The 16,313-nt window shown below is 52.9% G+C and overlaps 1 protein-coding gene across 2 annotated transcripts in view; it reads left to right on the forward strand.

Moving 5' to 3' along the window:
- KCNAB1 (potassium voltage-gated channel subfamily A regulatory beta subunit 1) overlaps positions 1 to 16,313 on the forward strand; it is a 70,140-nt gene that overhangs the window by 29,252 nt on the left and 24,575 nt on the right. For both annotated transcript variants that reach the window (XM_053952192.1, XM_053952191.1), the window contains exon 2: positions 8,844 to 8,887. In XM_053952192.1, coding sequence (XP_053808167.1) covers positions 8,844 to 8,887 — 44 coding nt within the window. The remainder of the gene's footprint in view (positions 1 to 8,843; positions 8,888 to 16,313) is intronic.

Raw genomic sequence — 16,313 nt, forward strand, 5'->3', positions numbered from 1 at the left:
CCCTCCAACCCAAACCATTCTGGGATTCTGGGATTCTGCTATTTTCCCCTGCAGGAGCCAGGGATGGAGCTGGGGTCAAGGCCAAGCCAGGTGTCACTGTCCCCACTGCACAGGTGACAGGTGAGGGACGTCAGATGAGCTGCAGCGGGAGAGGGAGATGGGGAGGGTCTCTGCTTTCATCAGGATCTCGGTGTCTCTTGAAACAGGCTCTTTTTTCAGGGAATAAATTACATATTTTATTCATTTCTGCACAGAAAGGAGCGGATCTGGAGCCCTGATGGGGATGTTTCTAAGCAACGTTGTTTTCCCACCACCAGCGTCAGGAGCAGTGACTTTTTTACTTCTTCTCCTTTTTTTTTTTTTTTTTTTTTTTTTCTTTTTCATATTTTTGTAGCAATAAGACAAACTCTCTGCAATTTATATCAGGAAAGCTGTGCCATGATTTCCCCAGTTTGGCTGTATCCCCCCACCTGCGAGGGGGTGTGTGAGGGGTCCCCTGGGGGTCACCTGCCCCCAGATTGCTGCACTGGGACCATAAAACCCTCAGGTTTTATTTTGGTCGAGTTTGGCTGCTGTGGGCACAAGCACAGACACAGGGCAAGGAAACCAGGCTTGGAACAAGCCAAAAGCAGCTTTATCTGAATTCTGTGGAGCTCTCCCAAGCCTGGTGATTCTTCTGTGGGTGTGGACTCGAAAATGTTTTAGTCATTGTATGTGTTATTGCAGAGATTTTATTTAAAACTTCTGGTTTTGCATAGGGGGGGAAAACCTCTCCTTTTCTGTCTCGTTTCTGATAAATGGATGGGTGAATAAATGCATGGATGGGAGATGGAGAGGTGGATGGATAGACAGATAGAAGGGTGGATGGGTGGATAGACAGATCAATAGATAGATAGATAGGTAGATAGATAGATAGATAGATAGATAGATAGATAGATAGATAGATAGATAGAAGGGTGGATGAATGGATAGATAAATCAATAGATGGATGGATAGGCAGATAAATCAATAGATGGATAGATGGATAGACAGATCAATCAATACATGGATGGTGGATAGACAGATCAATCAATACATGGATGGATAGATAAATCAATAGATGGATAGATGGATAGACAGATCAATCAATACATGGATGGATAGATAAATCAATACATGGATAGACAGATAAATAAATATATGGATAGACAGATAATAGATGGATGGATAGATGGATAGATAAATCAATACATGGATAGGTGGATAGACAGATCAATCAATACATGGATAGATGGATAGACAGATCAATCAATAGATGGATGGATAGATGGATAGACAGATAAGTCAATAGAAAGCTGGGTGGCTGGATAGGTACACAGATAAACAAGCAGGTAGCATGGTTATCCTGATCCCTTCCAGCTGGGAATGCTGCAGGGGAAGGGAAGGTTTGGGCCAAACCCAAACTGTCCCTGCTGCAAACAGAGCAGGGCAAGCAGGGAAGCAAATCCCCACCTGGATGAAGGGAATTGTGCTGTAATTGCTCTGTCCCTGAAGGACACGGAACCGGTTGTAGGTTAACGAGGTAATTAAGCAGCACAAGTGTCTCAGGCCATAAATCTCTGCCAGGAGAGGGGGCGGGTGTTGGTTGTGTCCCTGTGTGGGTTTTGTGCTGCTCTTCCAGCTCCGTGTGCCCTGCAGGAGCTGGGCTGATGCACGGGGGGTGTGGGACACGGATGGTGAGGGTTTCCTGAGGAGGGGGATTGGAGATGGATGGTGAGGGTTTTCTTAGGAAGGGAATTGGGACATGGATGGTGAGGGTTTCCTGAGGAGGGGAATTGGAGATGGATGGTGAGGGTTTCCTGAGGAGGGGAACTGGGACATGGATGGTGAGGGTTTCCTGAGGAGGGGGATTGGACATGGATGGTGAGGGTTTCCTGAGGAGGGGAACTGGGACATGGATGGTGAGGGTTTCCTTAGGAAAGGAGTTGGACATGGATGGTGAGGGTTTCCTTAGGAAGAGAATTGGGACATGGATGGTGAGGGTTTCCTGAGGAGGGGAGTTGGACATGGATGGAGGGGGATTGGACATGGATGGTGAGGGTTTCCTGAGGAGGGGAGTTGGACATGGATGGAGGGGGATTGGACATGGATGGTGAGGGTTTCCCGAGGAGGGGAGTTGCCCTTCCCCGCTGCTGGCTGTGGGCTTGCCTGGGGCTGGGCTGTGTTTGGGAGGATGGAGGTGGCCCTGCAGGGACAGGGACAGCCCCTGGGGCTGCTCCCGGGCCCCTCAGCCCAGCGCTGCAGAGCCCTCGGTGCCACGGCTGGGCTCTCAGCATTGCCCTGCTCCAGCATTAATTACAGCCCCACAATTACAATGATTTACTGCCCTGTGCCACAGGAGACAGCCCCGTTCTGTGGTTCTGTGGCACGGGCTGCTTTGCAGGGACGTTTAACCCCTGCTTTCTCTCTTTTCTCTGTCTGCAGAGCCTCTTGGCTCTGCCCCCACGGCAGTGCCCGTGTCCCCCTGCAGGGCTCTGCTGTCCCTGTGGCCTCAGCAGCCGGTGGTCACACAGATGTCACCACCTTGGGTTTTTTTTTTCTCCTAAAGCCTCGGTTTGTGTGCCAGAGCTGAGCCTCGTCCTCCCCAGGGCCCCTGCTCTCCAGTTCTCTTTCTCCTGGCTCCCCAGGCTGCCTGTGCCTGCTCCCCTGGGAGCCCTCTGCTCCGGGCTCATCCCACATCTCCATGTACATACATCAATTACAATTCCTTTAGTTCTCCTTCAGCTCTGCCCGCGCAGGCAGCACTTACCCTTCCCAGGGAACAATTCAACTCCAGATTCCCATGAAAACCCTGAGGGAGGCATGGGCTGAGGGGAGAGGCACAATGAGAATTCTCCATGCCGTGCTCCATCCTCGCTGCTGCCCTGTGCTGAGGGAGGTTTAGGCTGGGCACTGCTGGTTTAGGGCAGGATTCTGTGCAGCATCCACTTCCCAGGAGCAAGGGAGGGTGAAACCAAATCCCAGGGGACTTTTCCTTGTAATGTGGCCCTGCTTGAAGACTGGATTATGTGTGTAACGTTGACTTTAGTTAAAAGAGTCTTGAAAACCTGTGCTATTTCCCATTTTTGCTGTCAGGTTTTGTCCCAGATGCCTCTGGGCTGCCTCAGGATGCGTTTAGTCCTCCCTTTCCCTTTGTGTCACTTCTGGACTTCCTGATGTTGAACTGCAGGGCTCCTGAAGCCAAAACTGCCACCTTGACCTTTAGTGTGAAGTTGGACCCTGGTGCTTCCTTTGGCCACAGAAGGAGCCCTCCTCCCCCAGCACTCCCGACTGGATGGGATGCATCCCTTAGGGTTTTCCTTGGTTTTGCCCATCGTCTCCTCGCAGTTTGGTGGCTGACAAGCCACATGATGGCTTTCCCCCCAGACTGGAGGAGCTGGAGGCTTTTGCAGCTCTGGCTGTGTCCTCGGGGCTGGATGTGGTGCCTCCCTGTCCTGCACAGGCTGGTGTCAGCCCCTGAGCCCGTTACATTTCACAGAATAATTAACTGGGGATTGCTCAGCTCTGCAGCAGAGCCCAGGTGGCTCTCTGAGCAGTGTGTCTGCAGGAGTGAAGGGCTGGCTGCTGGGGTGGGCTTGGGCTGTGGTTTTCCTCTGGGGAGCCAGGTGTGGGTCCCCATGGGGGCTGAGGAGCCCTGTGGCTTGCTGGGACTGAGTCAGGGGCAAGGTGGAGCAGAGCGTGGGAGCCCAGGTGTGACACCTGTGCCCAGGTAGGGGCTCTGCCCTCTGCTGCAGCCTGGGAAGGGCTGGCAGCAGCTGAGCCGAGTTTTCCAGGTCTCTGTGCAGCTGGAATGGCCCTGGGGCGCTGCCCGCGGTGCAAAACCCTGAGCTCATCCCAGGGAAATCCCCAGTGGGCACGGAGGGTCCTGCGGGTGTGGGGCAGGATGAGGCAGGAGCAGCAGGGCTGGGATTGTCCCGGGCAGGGAAGGGGTGACCAGCCCTGTGGCTGTGCCATCCCGGGGGTCCTGCCCGGCAGGAAGGTGCCACCCCTTCCCTGCTGTCCCGGGCTGGGCTCGCAGCCCCTCGCCAGCCTTTTCCCTGCCTGGCACCTGGCTCTGGCTGGGCTTGGCAGCAGCTCCCGGGGATGCTGCCCCGGCTCCCTGCAGGGCTCCTGCCCCAGCCTGGCGGGATCCCTCGGGAGCGAGGAAAAGCCTAGTCAAGGGAGATGCCAGCCCTGCCCGCCCTGCTGGGCGCCTCGGGCTGTTTTCAGCGGCGTGCCAGGCTCCAGGCTGTGTTTGCTGTGACTCAGAGCTCGCTCTGCTCGCCAGGCTGCTGCTGCGGGGACGTGGTGCCAGCCCAGGCTCCTGCTGGGCAGGGAAATGTCACCCCTGGGTGGTGCCAGCAAGGCAGGGCCCAGCTAAACCCACCTGCAGAGCAGGGCTCTCGGGGGGCTGCGGTGCCCTGCTCAGTGCCAGGCCCCAGGACAGCACAGATGCTGTGCTCACCTGTCCCAAGGCTGCTCCCTGGAGAAGGAGACTGGAAAGGTTTGAAGTTAAGCTTAAAATACATCTTGGAGCTACAGACAGCAGAAGGACTGGGGTGTCCCTTCTCTCCCCAGAATAAAGCAGTGCCCTGTGGGCTGAGGTGGCTGTAGCTGTCCTGCCTCGGGGGTTTTGGTGGCCTGGGTGACCTCAGGAGGTTTGTAGAGCTCTGCTGTGGGCACCGAGAGGGGCTGTGCCATGCTCTGCCCCAAAATCTCTCCCTCCTGCCCCTGTCCCCACCCCATCCCCCTGTGAGGCCTCTCCAGTGGCCAGGCTTGGCCCGGCGGTAGCCCAGCCTTGGGCAGCACAGCAGTGTGATGCTGCTTGGCTTTAAAGGAGCTCCGAGCTGAGGTGCTGAACACCTTCAGGCCTTGCCTGTGGGGCAAGCTTGGGGAAAAAGGCAAGGCAAAGGCGGCAGCTCCCGACTGGGAGGTCGGAGCTGTGTTGGGGGGACGGGGGTGGCTGCAGGGATGGGGCCCAGCAGCAGTTAACCCCGTGTTCTCTGGGGCTGGGCAGTGATCCGTGGGAGCAGAGCCATGGCTCCACGCCTGCAGAGCACAGGAGAAGCACGATGGCCGTGCTCGTGGAAACCAGGGGAGGATGGGTCAGAGCTGACTTTCAACCAGCTGCCCTGGCCAGGCAAAGTGGTCCTCAGAGCCCAGAGGCTCCTGCTTTGTCCTCTCTGATAGCTGCTCTCTCGCAGAGAGGAGTTCCTTCCCACCATCCCATCCAACCCTGTTTGCTGGCAGTGGGATGCCATTCCCCCTTGTCCCAAGCCCTTCTCCAGCTCTCCTGGAGCCCCTCCAGCCCAGAGGCTCCGGGGGAGCCCCCTGAGCCCGCTGGCACGGGCACCCAGCAGTGTCCCAGGGGATGCTCAGCTGTGCACGGCCGGAGCAGGTGCTCCCGATGAGCTGGGATTTGTTCCCACCACCGCTCCCAGCACCTCCCAGGCCTGCTCCCAGCACAGCCAGCCTCGGGGAGCTGTGGGGCTGCTGCCAGTTCAGCTGCAGGCACGGAGCTGCCTCATTGTCCCTGCGCCCGGAATTAGTGCAGTGGAAGCACAAAGAGCTTTTACTGCCCCGTTACTTGGAGACAGCCCATTGATTTTACTTGGCGCTTGTGCAGCTTCAGGCACGTGTCTGTGTGTCTGTCTGTGTGTCTGTCTGTCTGCTCTATCTCCGTCTGCATCCACCTGCCTGCTGCAGAATGGGTGTAGGTGTATGTGAGTATTTTCTCGGTGGGTTTTTGTGGGTTTCTCGCTGTGTTGTTTCCTCTGTGTTGGGAGGCAGGGGAGAAGCAGGTCTTGGATGACGAATTCCAGACCAATTCCTGCTCTGCAGGAGGGAGCAGGGCTGGGCTCAGTGAGCTCTTACACAGCACCGGGTCTGTGCTGGGGCCAGTTTCCCCCCCCCCAGTGTGGCCAGTTTCCCACCCCAGTGTGGCCAGTTTCCCCCCCCCAGTGTGGCCAGTTTCCCCCCCAGTGTGGCCAGTTCCCCCCCCCCAGTGTGGCCAGTTTCCCCCCCCCAGTGTGACCAGTTCCCCCCCCCAGTGTGGCCAGTTTCCCCTCAGTGTGGCCAGTTCCCCCCCCCAGTGTGACCAGTTCCCCCCAGTGTGGCCAGTTCCCCCCAGTGTGACCAGTTCCCCCCCCGCCCAGTGTGGCCAGTTTCCCCCCCCCAGTGTGACCAGTTTCCCCCCAGTGTGACCAGTTCCCCCCAGTGTGGCCAGTTTCCCCCCCCAGTGTGGCCAGTTTCCCCCCCAGTGTGGCCAGTTTCCCCCCAGTGTGGCCAGTTCCCCACCCCAGTGTGGCCAGTTTCCCCCCCAGTGTGACCAGTTTCCCCCCAGTGTGACCAGTTCCCCCCAGTGTGGCCAGTTTCCCCCCCAGTGTGACCAGTTCCCCCCAGTGTGGCCAGTTCCCCCCAGTGTGACCAGTTCCCCCCCCGCCCAGTGTGGCCAGTTTCCCCCCCCCCAGTGTGGCCAGTTTCCCCCCCAGTGTGACCAGTTCCCCCCAGTGTGGCCAGTTTCCCCCCCCCAGTGTGACCAGTTCCCCCCCCCCAGTGTGGCCAGTTCCCCCCAGTGTGGCCAGTTCCCCCCCCAGTGTGGCCAGTTTCCCACCCCAGTGTGACCAGTTCCCCCCAGTGTGGCCAGTTCCCCCCAGTGTGGCCAGTTTCCCCCCAGTGTGGCCAGTTTTCCCCCCCCCAGTGTGACCAGTTCCCCCCAGCGTGGCCAGTTCCCCGTGCTGGTGGGGCCTCTCTGCACACCTGGCCGTGCTCTCCAGGCTGGGCCATGGGCTCAGCAATCCTCCTGCCCAGCAGCCTCCCAGCTCCCTGTGCAGGAGGCATCTCGCCCTGCAGGGATTTGGCATTTCCAGCATCAATTCCCCAAATATCCGGGTCAGGTGTGCGCTGAGCAAATGGCAGAGCTCTGGAAACCCAAACACAGCATTTCTGCCCGGATTTGTTGGCTGGGCAGACTCTTCACAGAGCTGGGTGTTGCTCCCTGGAGCAAACCTGGTGTGTTTTACCCCAAAAGCTGGGGAGGGACCAGCCCTGGCGTTGTGGCACGGGGGAGCTGTGGGGGAGGACAGGACAATCACTGAGGTCTGGGCTGAGACCCTGCAGCAGATCCCACTGCCAGGGGGTGGTGGATCCTATAAATGCAGGTGGTGGATCCTATAAATGCAGGTGGTGGATCCTATAAATGCAGGGAAACACCCCAGAGATGCACTCACACTGTGTGTCCGTGCAAACACGTCGATACAGGGCTGTGTAAAGGGATGTGAGGAGAGGATCTGTATTTGCACATAGATTCTGGGAATATCTCTGTGTGTACATATAAAAAGGGTGTGGCCATGAACATAGAGATCTAAAGGGGGATATGTGGGCATTTACATAAAAGGTTACACGTAAAGGATATGTAAGTGCACAGAGCTAAAGGGTGTATGTGCAAAGGGAGTATATAAAATATATATGTGTGTGCAAATATAGATAAAGGGTGTATGGGTAGATGTGTATTTATATTTATGTGGAGAGAGGAGCTCATGGCTGAGCTGCACCCGCAGACTTTGAGCAGCAAAGATCAGGTCGGTGAGAAATAGGATTAAAATCCTATAAAATAATTGGAAGCTGTGAGGGAAGGAACAGCAGCACTTGACTGCAAGGGGTGTGTGGGCTGTGTCCAGAAGGAATGCAGAAATCCCCATCCCGTGGTTCTGGGAGTCTGGAATCTCTGCCCTTGGTGCTGCAGCTCTGGGGCTTTGCCTTTGACCCTCCCGAGGCTTCCAGTCGTGCTGGGGAGGATTTGTGCTGCTCTGGGCATGGATGGGTTTGGTGGGCAGGCTCCAGCTGTGCTTGCACTCAAAAGATGTGGGGGGAAAAAAAAAAGAAAAAGGGAAAAAAGGAAGGAAAACTAGAAAAGGAATAAAGAAGAAAAAATAGAACACACGCACACAAAAAAAAGAGGTCAGTGCCAGCCCTTGCTGTGCTGTGAGCCTGGGGGCTCGTGGAGCTGGAGATGCAGCTGCAGCTTTTCAGACAGACCTGCAGGTCAGGTTCCTGTGCCTCCCAGCATCTGACATTGCCATTAGCAGCACTAAATTTTGGGTGCAGCAGTGCATTAAGGGGTGGGAGGATGGGCAGTCCTGCCCCGAGGTCTGGCTGGTGCTGGGCTGGTCCTCCTGCCCCCCGCCCGGGGATGCTCCCCAGGGAAACTGTGCTGTGGGAATGAAAACCTGACACGGCCAGGAAATCCAGTGTGGAAAAATGGGACGGGCTGGAAGCACAGGTCACAGCCTGGGGTGTGCTGCCCAGCCCCTCCCCTGACCCTGCCCGGGGCCAGCTGGGCTTTTCCTTCTGGTTTATTTTTATTTGGCTTCAAATAACTCGCCAGGAGCAGCAAGAAGTGTTTGAGGTGCCTGCAGCAGAGGGCTGGGCAGTGATTTCTTCCTGCTCCTGCTCCGTGGCAGGGGGTGGAAGGGGATGAGCTGTAAGGCCCTTCCCACCCAAACCACTCTGGGCTGCTGTGGAAGGGCAGGGAACGTTTGTGGGACCCCAGCTGATGGTGGGTGTGAGGTACAGCTGAAGGTGTTTGGGTTTATTCCCAGCCCTGAGCACTCAGGGGGGAGGAGGAGGATGGCAGCACATCCACCCTTCCCCAGCCTGGGTGCCCAGCTCCCACTGTGGGACATCTGCCCCTTTTGGAGGAAAACACAGCTTTTTTGGGCAGAAGCTGTGGCTTGTCCTCTCCAGCTGCTGGCTTCCCCTGGGGTTGAGCTGTGTGTCCCTCGAGGGCTGAGCTGCATTTTCTAATTATCTTCTTTTCCTTCCAGAAACCTTGGCAAGTCCGGGCTGAGAGTGTCGTGCCTGGGGCTGGGTGAGTACCTCTGGCCTCTCTGCCCAGCCCAGCCCAGCCCTGCGGAGGAGCTGTGGCAGGGTTTGTGCTGTGAAACCCTCCCCATGTGCCCGGCCCCTGGGAGGAGCAGCCCGCGGGGATGCCATGGAGCGTCCCCAGGAGCCCCCAGGGCCAGCCTGGCCTGGGGCAGAGCTCCATGCCATGCCTTGCCTTGCTATCCCTGCTTGCTCCAGAAGCACAGAATTCCCTACCGATGCTTTATCCCCTCCGCGTGCTGTTTCCTGCCTGGCTCCTGGAGAGCTCCTGCTGCCTCTGCTCGGAGAAATGCTCTGAAACGCAGCCCCTGAGACACAGAGATGGTGTTGTGTGGTGGAGATGAGCCCTGCAGGGAGGAGGAGGAGGAGGAGGAGGAGGCTGTGCCCTGCTCTGAGCTCCTCCCGCGGTGCCGGGCTGGGCACCAGGGCTGTGGAGCCCCAGGGATGGAGGCTCTGCCCCAGCACAGCCCCATTCCCCGTTCCTGGGGGTCACAGGTGCTGCCCCAGGGAGGTGGAGGCACCACCCCAGGTTCCTTGAAGAATGGCTGAGAAAGGCAGCAGCGAAGCCAGGCTGAGCACACATTTATAAAACCTATAAAACCCTAGAGTTTGATGGCACATTCTGGTTTATTGCCACGTAGACAGAGCACGTGGAGGGAAATCAGGGTAAAATCAGTCTGCAGTGCTGGAAGGGGATGCTGGCACACAGAGGGGTGGGCTGCAGGGTGGGGGGAGACCCTCCCATGGGGGTCAGAGCAGCCCCAGCGCCAGGCTCAGCCTCACACTGACCAGTGCTTCGTGTCTGGAGGATTTAGCAATGCTCCATCAACACAACAATAGCAGGGCTTAATCAGTTGACTAATTTAACATTTATAAAGTGACTCAATAGGATTTGCTATAAGCACAACAGTAGCTTAATTATGAATCTAAGCTAATTACGAATCTAAATGGCAATGTTCATTCTGCGCTTACTCAGAGTATTTAAATCAATTGATGTACCCACAGATCCAAGGAGTCTGCAGCAAGCTAGAAACCTGTGAAACAGTCAGGGAAACACTGCTGTCTGCAGACTCACAACCTATGGGATTGGCTTTAGTCTTCAGGAAATTTCCATCCTGGGTGCAATGTGGGTTGGTTGTTACTGGAGTTTTCTTTGACAAGTCCAGTTGTAATAATAATATTATTATTTAACAGTTCTGTTATTAGTATTAGGTCAGAGCAACCTGGTCTACTGCGAAGGTGTCCCTGCCCAACAGAGGGGTGGAATGGGATGAGCTTTAAGTTCCTTCCAGATTATTCTGCTCGGGCTGTTCAGACAGAAAAACAAGGCCTTGGGGCTGTTTGTTGGAAACCAGGAGCTTGGCAGAGTCCAAGTTGTGAGAGCAGAGAGTGTTTGGGATAAGTTGCAGGGGGTCACCTGCCCAGGTGAGCATTGCCAGGGTGAGGGGGTGCCGCTGCCATGGGGCAGGTGAGGATCTGGGGGGCTCTGCCAGGGCTGGCTGCTCCCAGAGCTGTCAGCCCGTTCTTCCAACGGGGTTTGGGTTGAAACTGGAGGGAATTGTCAAAGTCACCCTGTAGCACAAGTGGGAGAAGCAAGGCCTGTTCTGCCAAGAGCTCTTCGGGCTAAAATAGCCCCAGCCTTGGAAAGGACTCGTCTTGTCTGTGCAGAGGTTTTATTTATCAGTTTTATTTATCAGCCTCACAGCTTCCCCAAGTGCTGCTGGTGTGGTGGAGGAGAAAGCCACGGGAAGGAAGTAGCAGCAGGAAAAGAAAAAAAAAAAAAAAAAACCAAACAGTTTTGCAGAGCTTTTCTTTGATTTCAAGTGGAACTGCAGCAGCATCTAAATATACTGAGCCTTTGTGAGTGCAGCTGTGCAGGGGCTGGGGAGGCTGCTGGGCACCTCCTCCTGCTCCAGCACAGCGAGCCCTGAGCCCTGCCCTGTGTGCAGGGAGAGGGGAGCTGGGAAGCCTGGAACCCAGAACCCCAAATTCCCTGGAATGGGCAGGTGTTTCTCCTGCTGCCCAGCACATTTTCTTTTCGATGATTGGTTTGGGTTGGGAGGACCTCAAAGCTCACCCAGTGCTACCCCTGCCATGGCAGGGACACCTCCCACTGTCCCAGGTGCTCCCAGCCCTGTCCAGCCTGGCCTTGGGCACTGCCAGGGATCCAGGGGCAGCCACAGCTGCTCTGGGCACCTGTGCCAGGGCCTGCCCACCCTGCCAGGGAAGGATTTCTCCCCAATTTCTGATCTAAATCTCCTCTCTTTCAGTTTAAAACCATCCCACCTGCCCCTGCAGGTCCACCAGGTGTCTGATCCCAGCTCTGGCTTATCTGCCTTTCCTCAGTGGCTTCTCTCTTGCAGCTCCCCAAAAGATAAATGTGTTTCCCCGTGTTCTCTGCAGCATGAAAATCTAATTTAGGGCTCACTAAACTTTCTGAAGGCTCAGCAGTCTTCCTCAAAAGCCTTGCAAAACCCCAGCAAGGCGGGAGTGTGCTTCATCCTGCGGGATGGAGGGTGGAGGAGAAGGGGAGGGAAGTGGGGCACAAGTCAGAGGTGGGCAGGGCTGAGAGCTGGGACCCTTTAGGGACACCCTGCTCCTCCCGGCTCAGTGGGATCAGCTCCTCTGCTGGTCCTGCCCGAGGTGCTGGCAGGGGAGGGCTCCGAGCCCCTCAGGGCTGAGCATCATTCCTGGAGCTGGGAGTGCTCAGCCAGGCTGAGCTCCCCTGGCTCCTGCTCCTGCCTGGGCTGAGCCTTCAGCTCCTGCTGGATGAGTGACTCCAGGTGAGCCTTTCCCCGCGGAGCTGCCGGGCTCCTCCCTTGGTGCTGGATCCAAGAGGTGCTTCTGCCTCCAGGGAAATTCCCACATTCCCTGGCCCAGCTCGGGGGGACCCTGCCTGTGGGCTCCTGCTGCTTTGAGAGACCCTCGAGGTGAGGAGCCCTGCCTGCAGGGGAAGGAGCAGGACAGCAGCTGCCATCCCAATCCCCAATCCCATGGACACTACAAAACACCAGAAATGGTGTTTGAAGGGGAAGTGGGGCACACCAGAAATGGTGTTTGAAGGGGAAGTGGGGCACACCAGAAATGGTGTTTGAAGGGGAAGTGGGGCACACCAGAAATGGTGTTTGAAGGGGAAGTGGGGCACACCAGAAATGGTGTTTTGTGAGCCCACAGGGGGCAGGTGCTGCTCTCCCCTCGGTCCCTGCTCTGGGGGTGAGGTTTGGCACGGGCTGGGGGCTCAGCCCTCTGCTCCTGCACAGGTGGCACAGGTGTGCTGGCAGTGGCACTGCTCAGGTGGCACCACACCCTGCTGGGCTCGGGGAGATGGAGCCAAAGCTGGGCCCTGTGCAGGAATTGCCCTTGGAGCTGAGGATATCCACTTGGAAAACCTCTTCAAGGCAGAAGGGAGGAAGGTGATGGGCAAGGGGCAGCAGTGGGAGGTCTGTCTGCCCGAGCCCTGGGGCAGGGGATGCCTTTCCAAACCATGAGCTGGGGTAGGTGAGAGAGAGACAGTGGCTTGGAAAAGGGAAAGGAGCAAATTAAAAAAAAAAAAAAAAAAGAAAAAATATATTTAAAAAATACATATCTTTTTCCAGTAGATTTTTCTTCTCAGATGAGTGTGTTGGCTGAGGTTGTGAATCATCCTTGGCTGTTGTTTGAAATGCCAAATGTGCCTTGTGCTTTTTTTTTTTTTTTTTTTTTTTTGCCTTTTTTAATTTGCAGAGGGAGGGGAGCAGCCTGTGCCACGCCACGCTCTGCTTTGATGGGGGTGCCTTCCCTGACCCAGAGCCCCTCCCTTCCCCAGCCACAGCTGGTGCTGAGCCAGAACTCAGTCCCTGCCTGGTTTTTGTGACGATTGTGGGGAAAGAGACCCCTGGGAGCCCCCACCCACGGGCTCCTGCTGGTGCTCCTGTGCCCCAGCTGGGCCTGGGAGCGCAGGGTGGGCACCTCGGGCAGGGCTGCCCAGCACCCACAGGTATTTCTTCTTGCATTCCAGGAGCTTGGAGGTGCCTGTTGTTGTGATTTGAGCCGTGGTGAGCTCTCGGGCTGCTGTCCCCGTGCCCCGAGCACCTTGGCACTCAGTGGGACGTGCTTTGTGTCAGAAGGTGAATCTTGAGAGAGGATGTGCACTCTGTGGGGAGGATGAATAATCCCCTTCCCTCTCACCTGTGCACCTGTGTGCTGCTTACGCAGAAGGAAAAAAAAAAAAAATCACTTTGAGATAAACAGTCTCAACCCATTTTTTTTTTTTGGTACAAACACATTTTAATGTATTCCTGTAAAAATAACACCTCTGAAGCTTTAACATGGAAATCAGGCTTCATTTGGTTATTTTTTTTTTTTTTATCTGCATGAAGAAGCTTAAAGATAAAATGAAAACAGGTTTCAGTTTTATCTTTGTTGTGCAGGACCAGAGCATTTAAACTCCAATAATCAGAGAAAATACCTCTCCTGAGGTCTGTAGCCAGCAAGGTGCAGCAGGGGTACTCCTGTCCCATTATTGTTGTCCTTACAGAGCTAAAGCAAATACAAAATTAGCTAGAAAATGTGTGCTCTTTGCTCATTTATTTAGTTTCCATTTCATCTCTGATCTGTGGCAAACGTGGCTTTTCCAGCTCGGGTTGTTCTGCAGGAAGTCAGGAGTTGCAGTTTGAACTCACACTTTGTGCATCTTTAAATAGCTTTATTTGCACTGAGAGAAACCTGACGTATTAAAAAATTCAGACTGGCCTTTTTTTTTTTTTTTGTTGTTTTTTTTTTTTGTTTTTTGAGGGAAGGAGAGCGAGCTCCTGCTGCCAGGGATGATGAGTGCCTGGGCTGATCAAAGCTGCCCCAGCGCCCCCACCCCTGCTCGGGGTTCGTGTCCTGGTGCCCAGGGACCCCTTCCCTCTTTGATGAGGGTCTGGGAGCAGCTTTTGCATCTTTCCAAGCGCAGGCAGGCAGGGAAGCTGCAGTTCCTGCCCCTTGGCAGCACCAGAGCACGGCAGTCCCTGTCCTGATCCGTCCCTGCCTCACGGGTGGGTTGGGATGGGCTGGGAGGGGCTCCCCCAGTGCCACCCCTGCCATGGCAGGGACCCCTCCCTCCTGCCCTCCTTGGGCACTGCCAGGGGCTGGGGACATCCCGCTGCATTTCCAGCTGGGAGCCTGAGCCCCTGGGTCAGTGAGAGCTTTGGGTTCTGGGGGGGTTCTGAGAGCGCCGGGAGCTCTGCCCCGTCCATCCAGGGAAGGGCTGGATTTGTGGATTTGATGTCTGGATTCCTGTGCAGCTCTGGAGCTGTGCCAGGCTGGCAGGAGGCCCAGGGCTGTCACAGCCCTGCTGAGCCCCGTGTGACCTCTGCTAGCCCAGCTCCCTGCTGCCTCTTCCCCACCTGTGGGAGCCCAGGGCATTGGGAATATTCCTCTGGCTGCTCTGGGGTGTCCTAACCCTGACCCTCGTTCATGGAGAAAACTTCCAAAGCCTCAAGGTGAACCAGAAACCACAAAAATGTGAAATAGATTGTGGAGAGCAGTGCAGTGTGTCACAGGGGTGAGAAATTCAGGTTTTAGGATTTTTAGGATGGGTTCAAGGTGGAGGGTACCGGGTGTTGTCTTGAGTTCCCTTCTTCTTTCTTCGTGGGTTTAGGTGGTGTCCTGTAATTGGGCAGAAAAATCCACACTGAGGGTCTTTAGGGGTCAGTTATTGGGGTAGAAAGGAAAATAATTTAGGTGTCACTTGTTAATTGTGCAGCTCAGTTTTTGATTAGATTGAAAAGCCTTGCAACACGAGGTCGTGGCCATTTCTGTGCTGCTTTTCCTGCACGCAGAGTCTGGTGCAGACAGTGCTGAAGTTTTGATGAGATAACAATAAACAGGAGCTGGAGACAGAAAAACTCCAATGCATCTCCTTTTCCTGCTCCAGGAGGGTCTCCCCTGCCACGGCAGCCCCCGGGGAGCTGCCCAGTGTGGGCTCTGCACACTCCCACCCAGTGCCTCGGGAAATACGCATTCCCAAAATAAACACACACACGCACACCCAGGGTACAGAAATCCTGTTCCTCTGGGAGTCCCTTGGGGTTGGACCAGCTGACCTTTAAAGGTCCCTCCCAACCCAAACTGAATGATGATCTGGTTAAATCCACATGATGCTTCCACCACAGGATATTTTATTTTATTTTATTTTATTTTATTTTATTTTATTTTATTTTATTTTATTTTATTTTATTTTATTTTATTTTATTTTAATTTTATTTTTATTTTATTTTATTTTTATTTTATTTTATTTTATTTTTTATTTTATTTTTTATTTTTTTTTTTATTTATATTATTTTTTATTTTTTATTTTATTTTATTTTATTTTTTATTTATTTTTATTTTTATTTTATTTTATATTTTATTATATTTTATTTTTTATTTTATTTTTTATTTTATTTTATTTTTTATTTTATATTTTATTTTTTAATTTCTTTTTTTATTTTTTATTTTATTTTTCATATTTTATTTTATTTTATTTTTTATTTTATTTATTTTTATTTTAATTTTATTTTATATTTTATTATATTTTATATTTTATTTTATTTTTTATTTTATTTTATTTTTTATTTTATATTTTATTTTTTAATTTCTTTTTTTTATTTTTTATTTTATTTTTCATATTTTATTTTATTTTATTTTTTATTTTATTTATTTTTATGTTTATTTTATTTTATATTTTATTATATTTTATATTTTATTTTATTTTTTATTTTTTATTTTATATTTTATATTTTATATTTTATATTTTATATTTTATATTTTATATTTTATATTTTATATTTTATTTTATATTTTATTTTTAATTTCATTTTTTAATTTTTTATTTTATTTTTCATATTTTATTTTATTTTATTTTATTTTATTTTATTTTATTTTATTTTATTTTATGCAATGATCATAAAGAGATAATGCCCCAAGTTTTCCTAAGAATAGACCAGAGTCAGCAACTGAGCCTAAACTGCAGCAGCTTTAGGAGCCAGCCTGGAGAAAGCAGTGCCCAGGGCTGGGCTGGCACTGGACATTGGCTTCATGGAAAACTTCCTGGGGAAAAGTCACTCTGGGTTGGAGATCGTTCCTGTCAGAAGAAATATTTCTCTTTTTAATGTCCTTTTCTTTTTTTTTCCCAATCCTAATTTTGGCTTTCAGGATGCTAAATGCTGAAGTACATATTTAAGGAGGCTTTCATTCCCCAAATGATGTGTAGTGGCAGCACCACAGATTTTTTTTCCCAATTTGTCAAATGGAAGCTTTGGAAAATGATTTCTGATTTGGAAAGAGCTTCAGGTTTCAGGGCCTGGCAGTGCCCAGGCCAGGCTGGGCAGGGCTGGAGCAGCTGGGACAGTGAAGGTGTCCCTGCCATGGCAGGGCTGGCACTGGGTGGGATTTGGGGTCCCTCCCAA

The sequence above is a fragment of the Vidua chalybeata genome, chromosome 10 (genome assembly GCF_026979565.1).
Source record: "Vidua chalybeata isolate OUT-0048 chromosome 10, bVidCha1 merged haplotype, whole genome shotgun sequence".
In the NCBI taxonomy this organism is placed as follows: domain Eukaryota; kingdom Metazoa; phylum Chordata; class Aves; order Passeriformes; family Viduidae; genus Vidua; species Vidua chalybeata.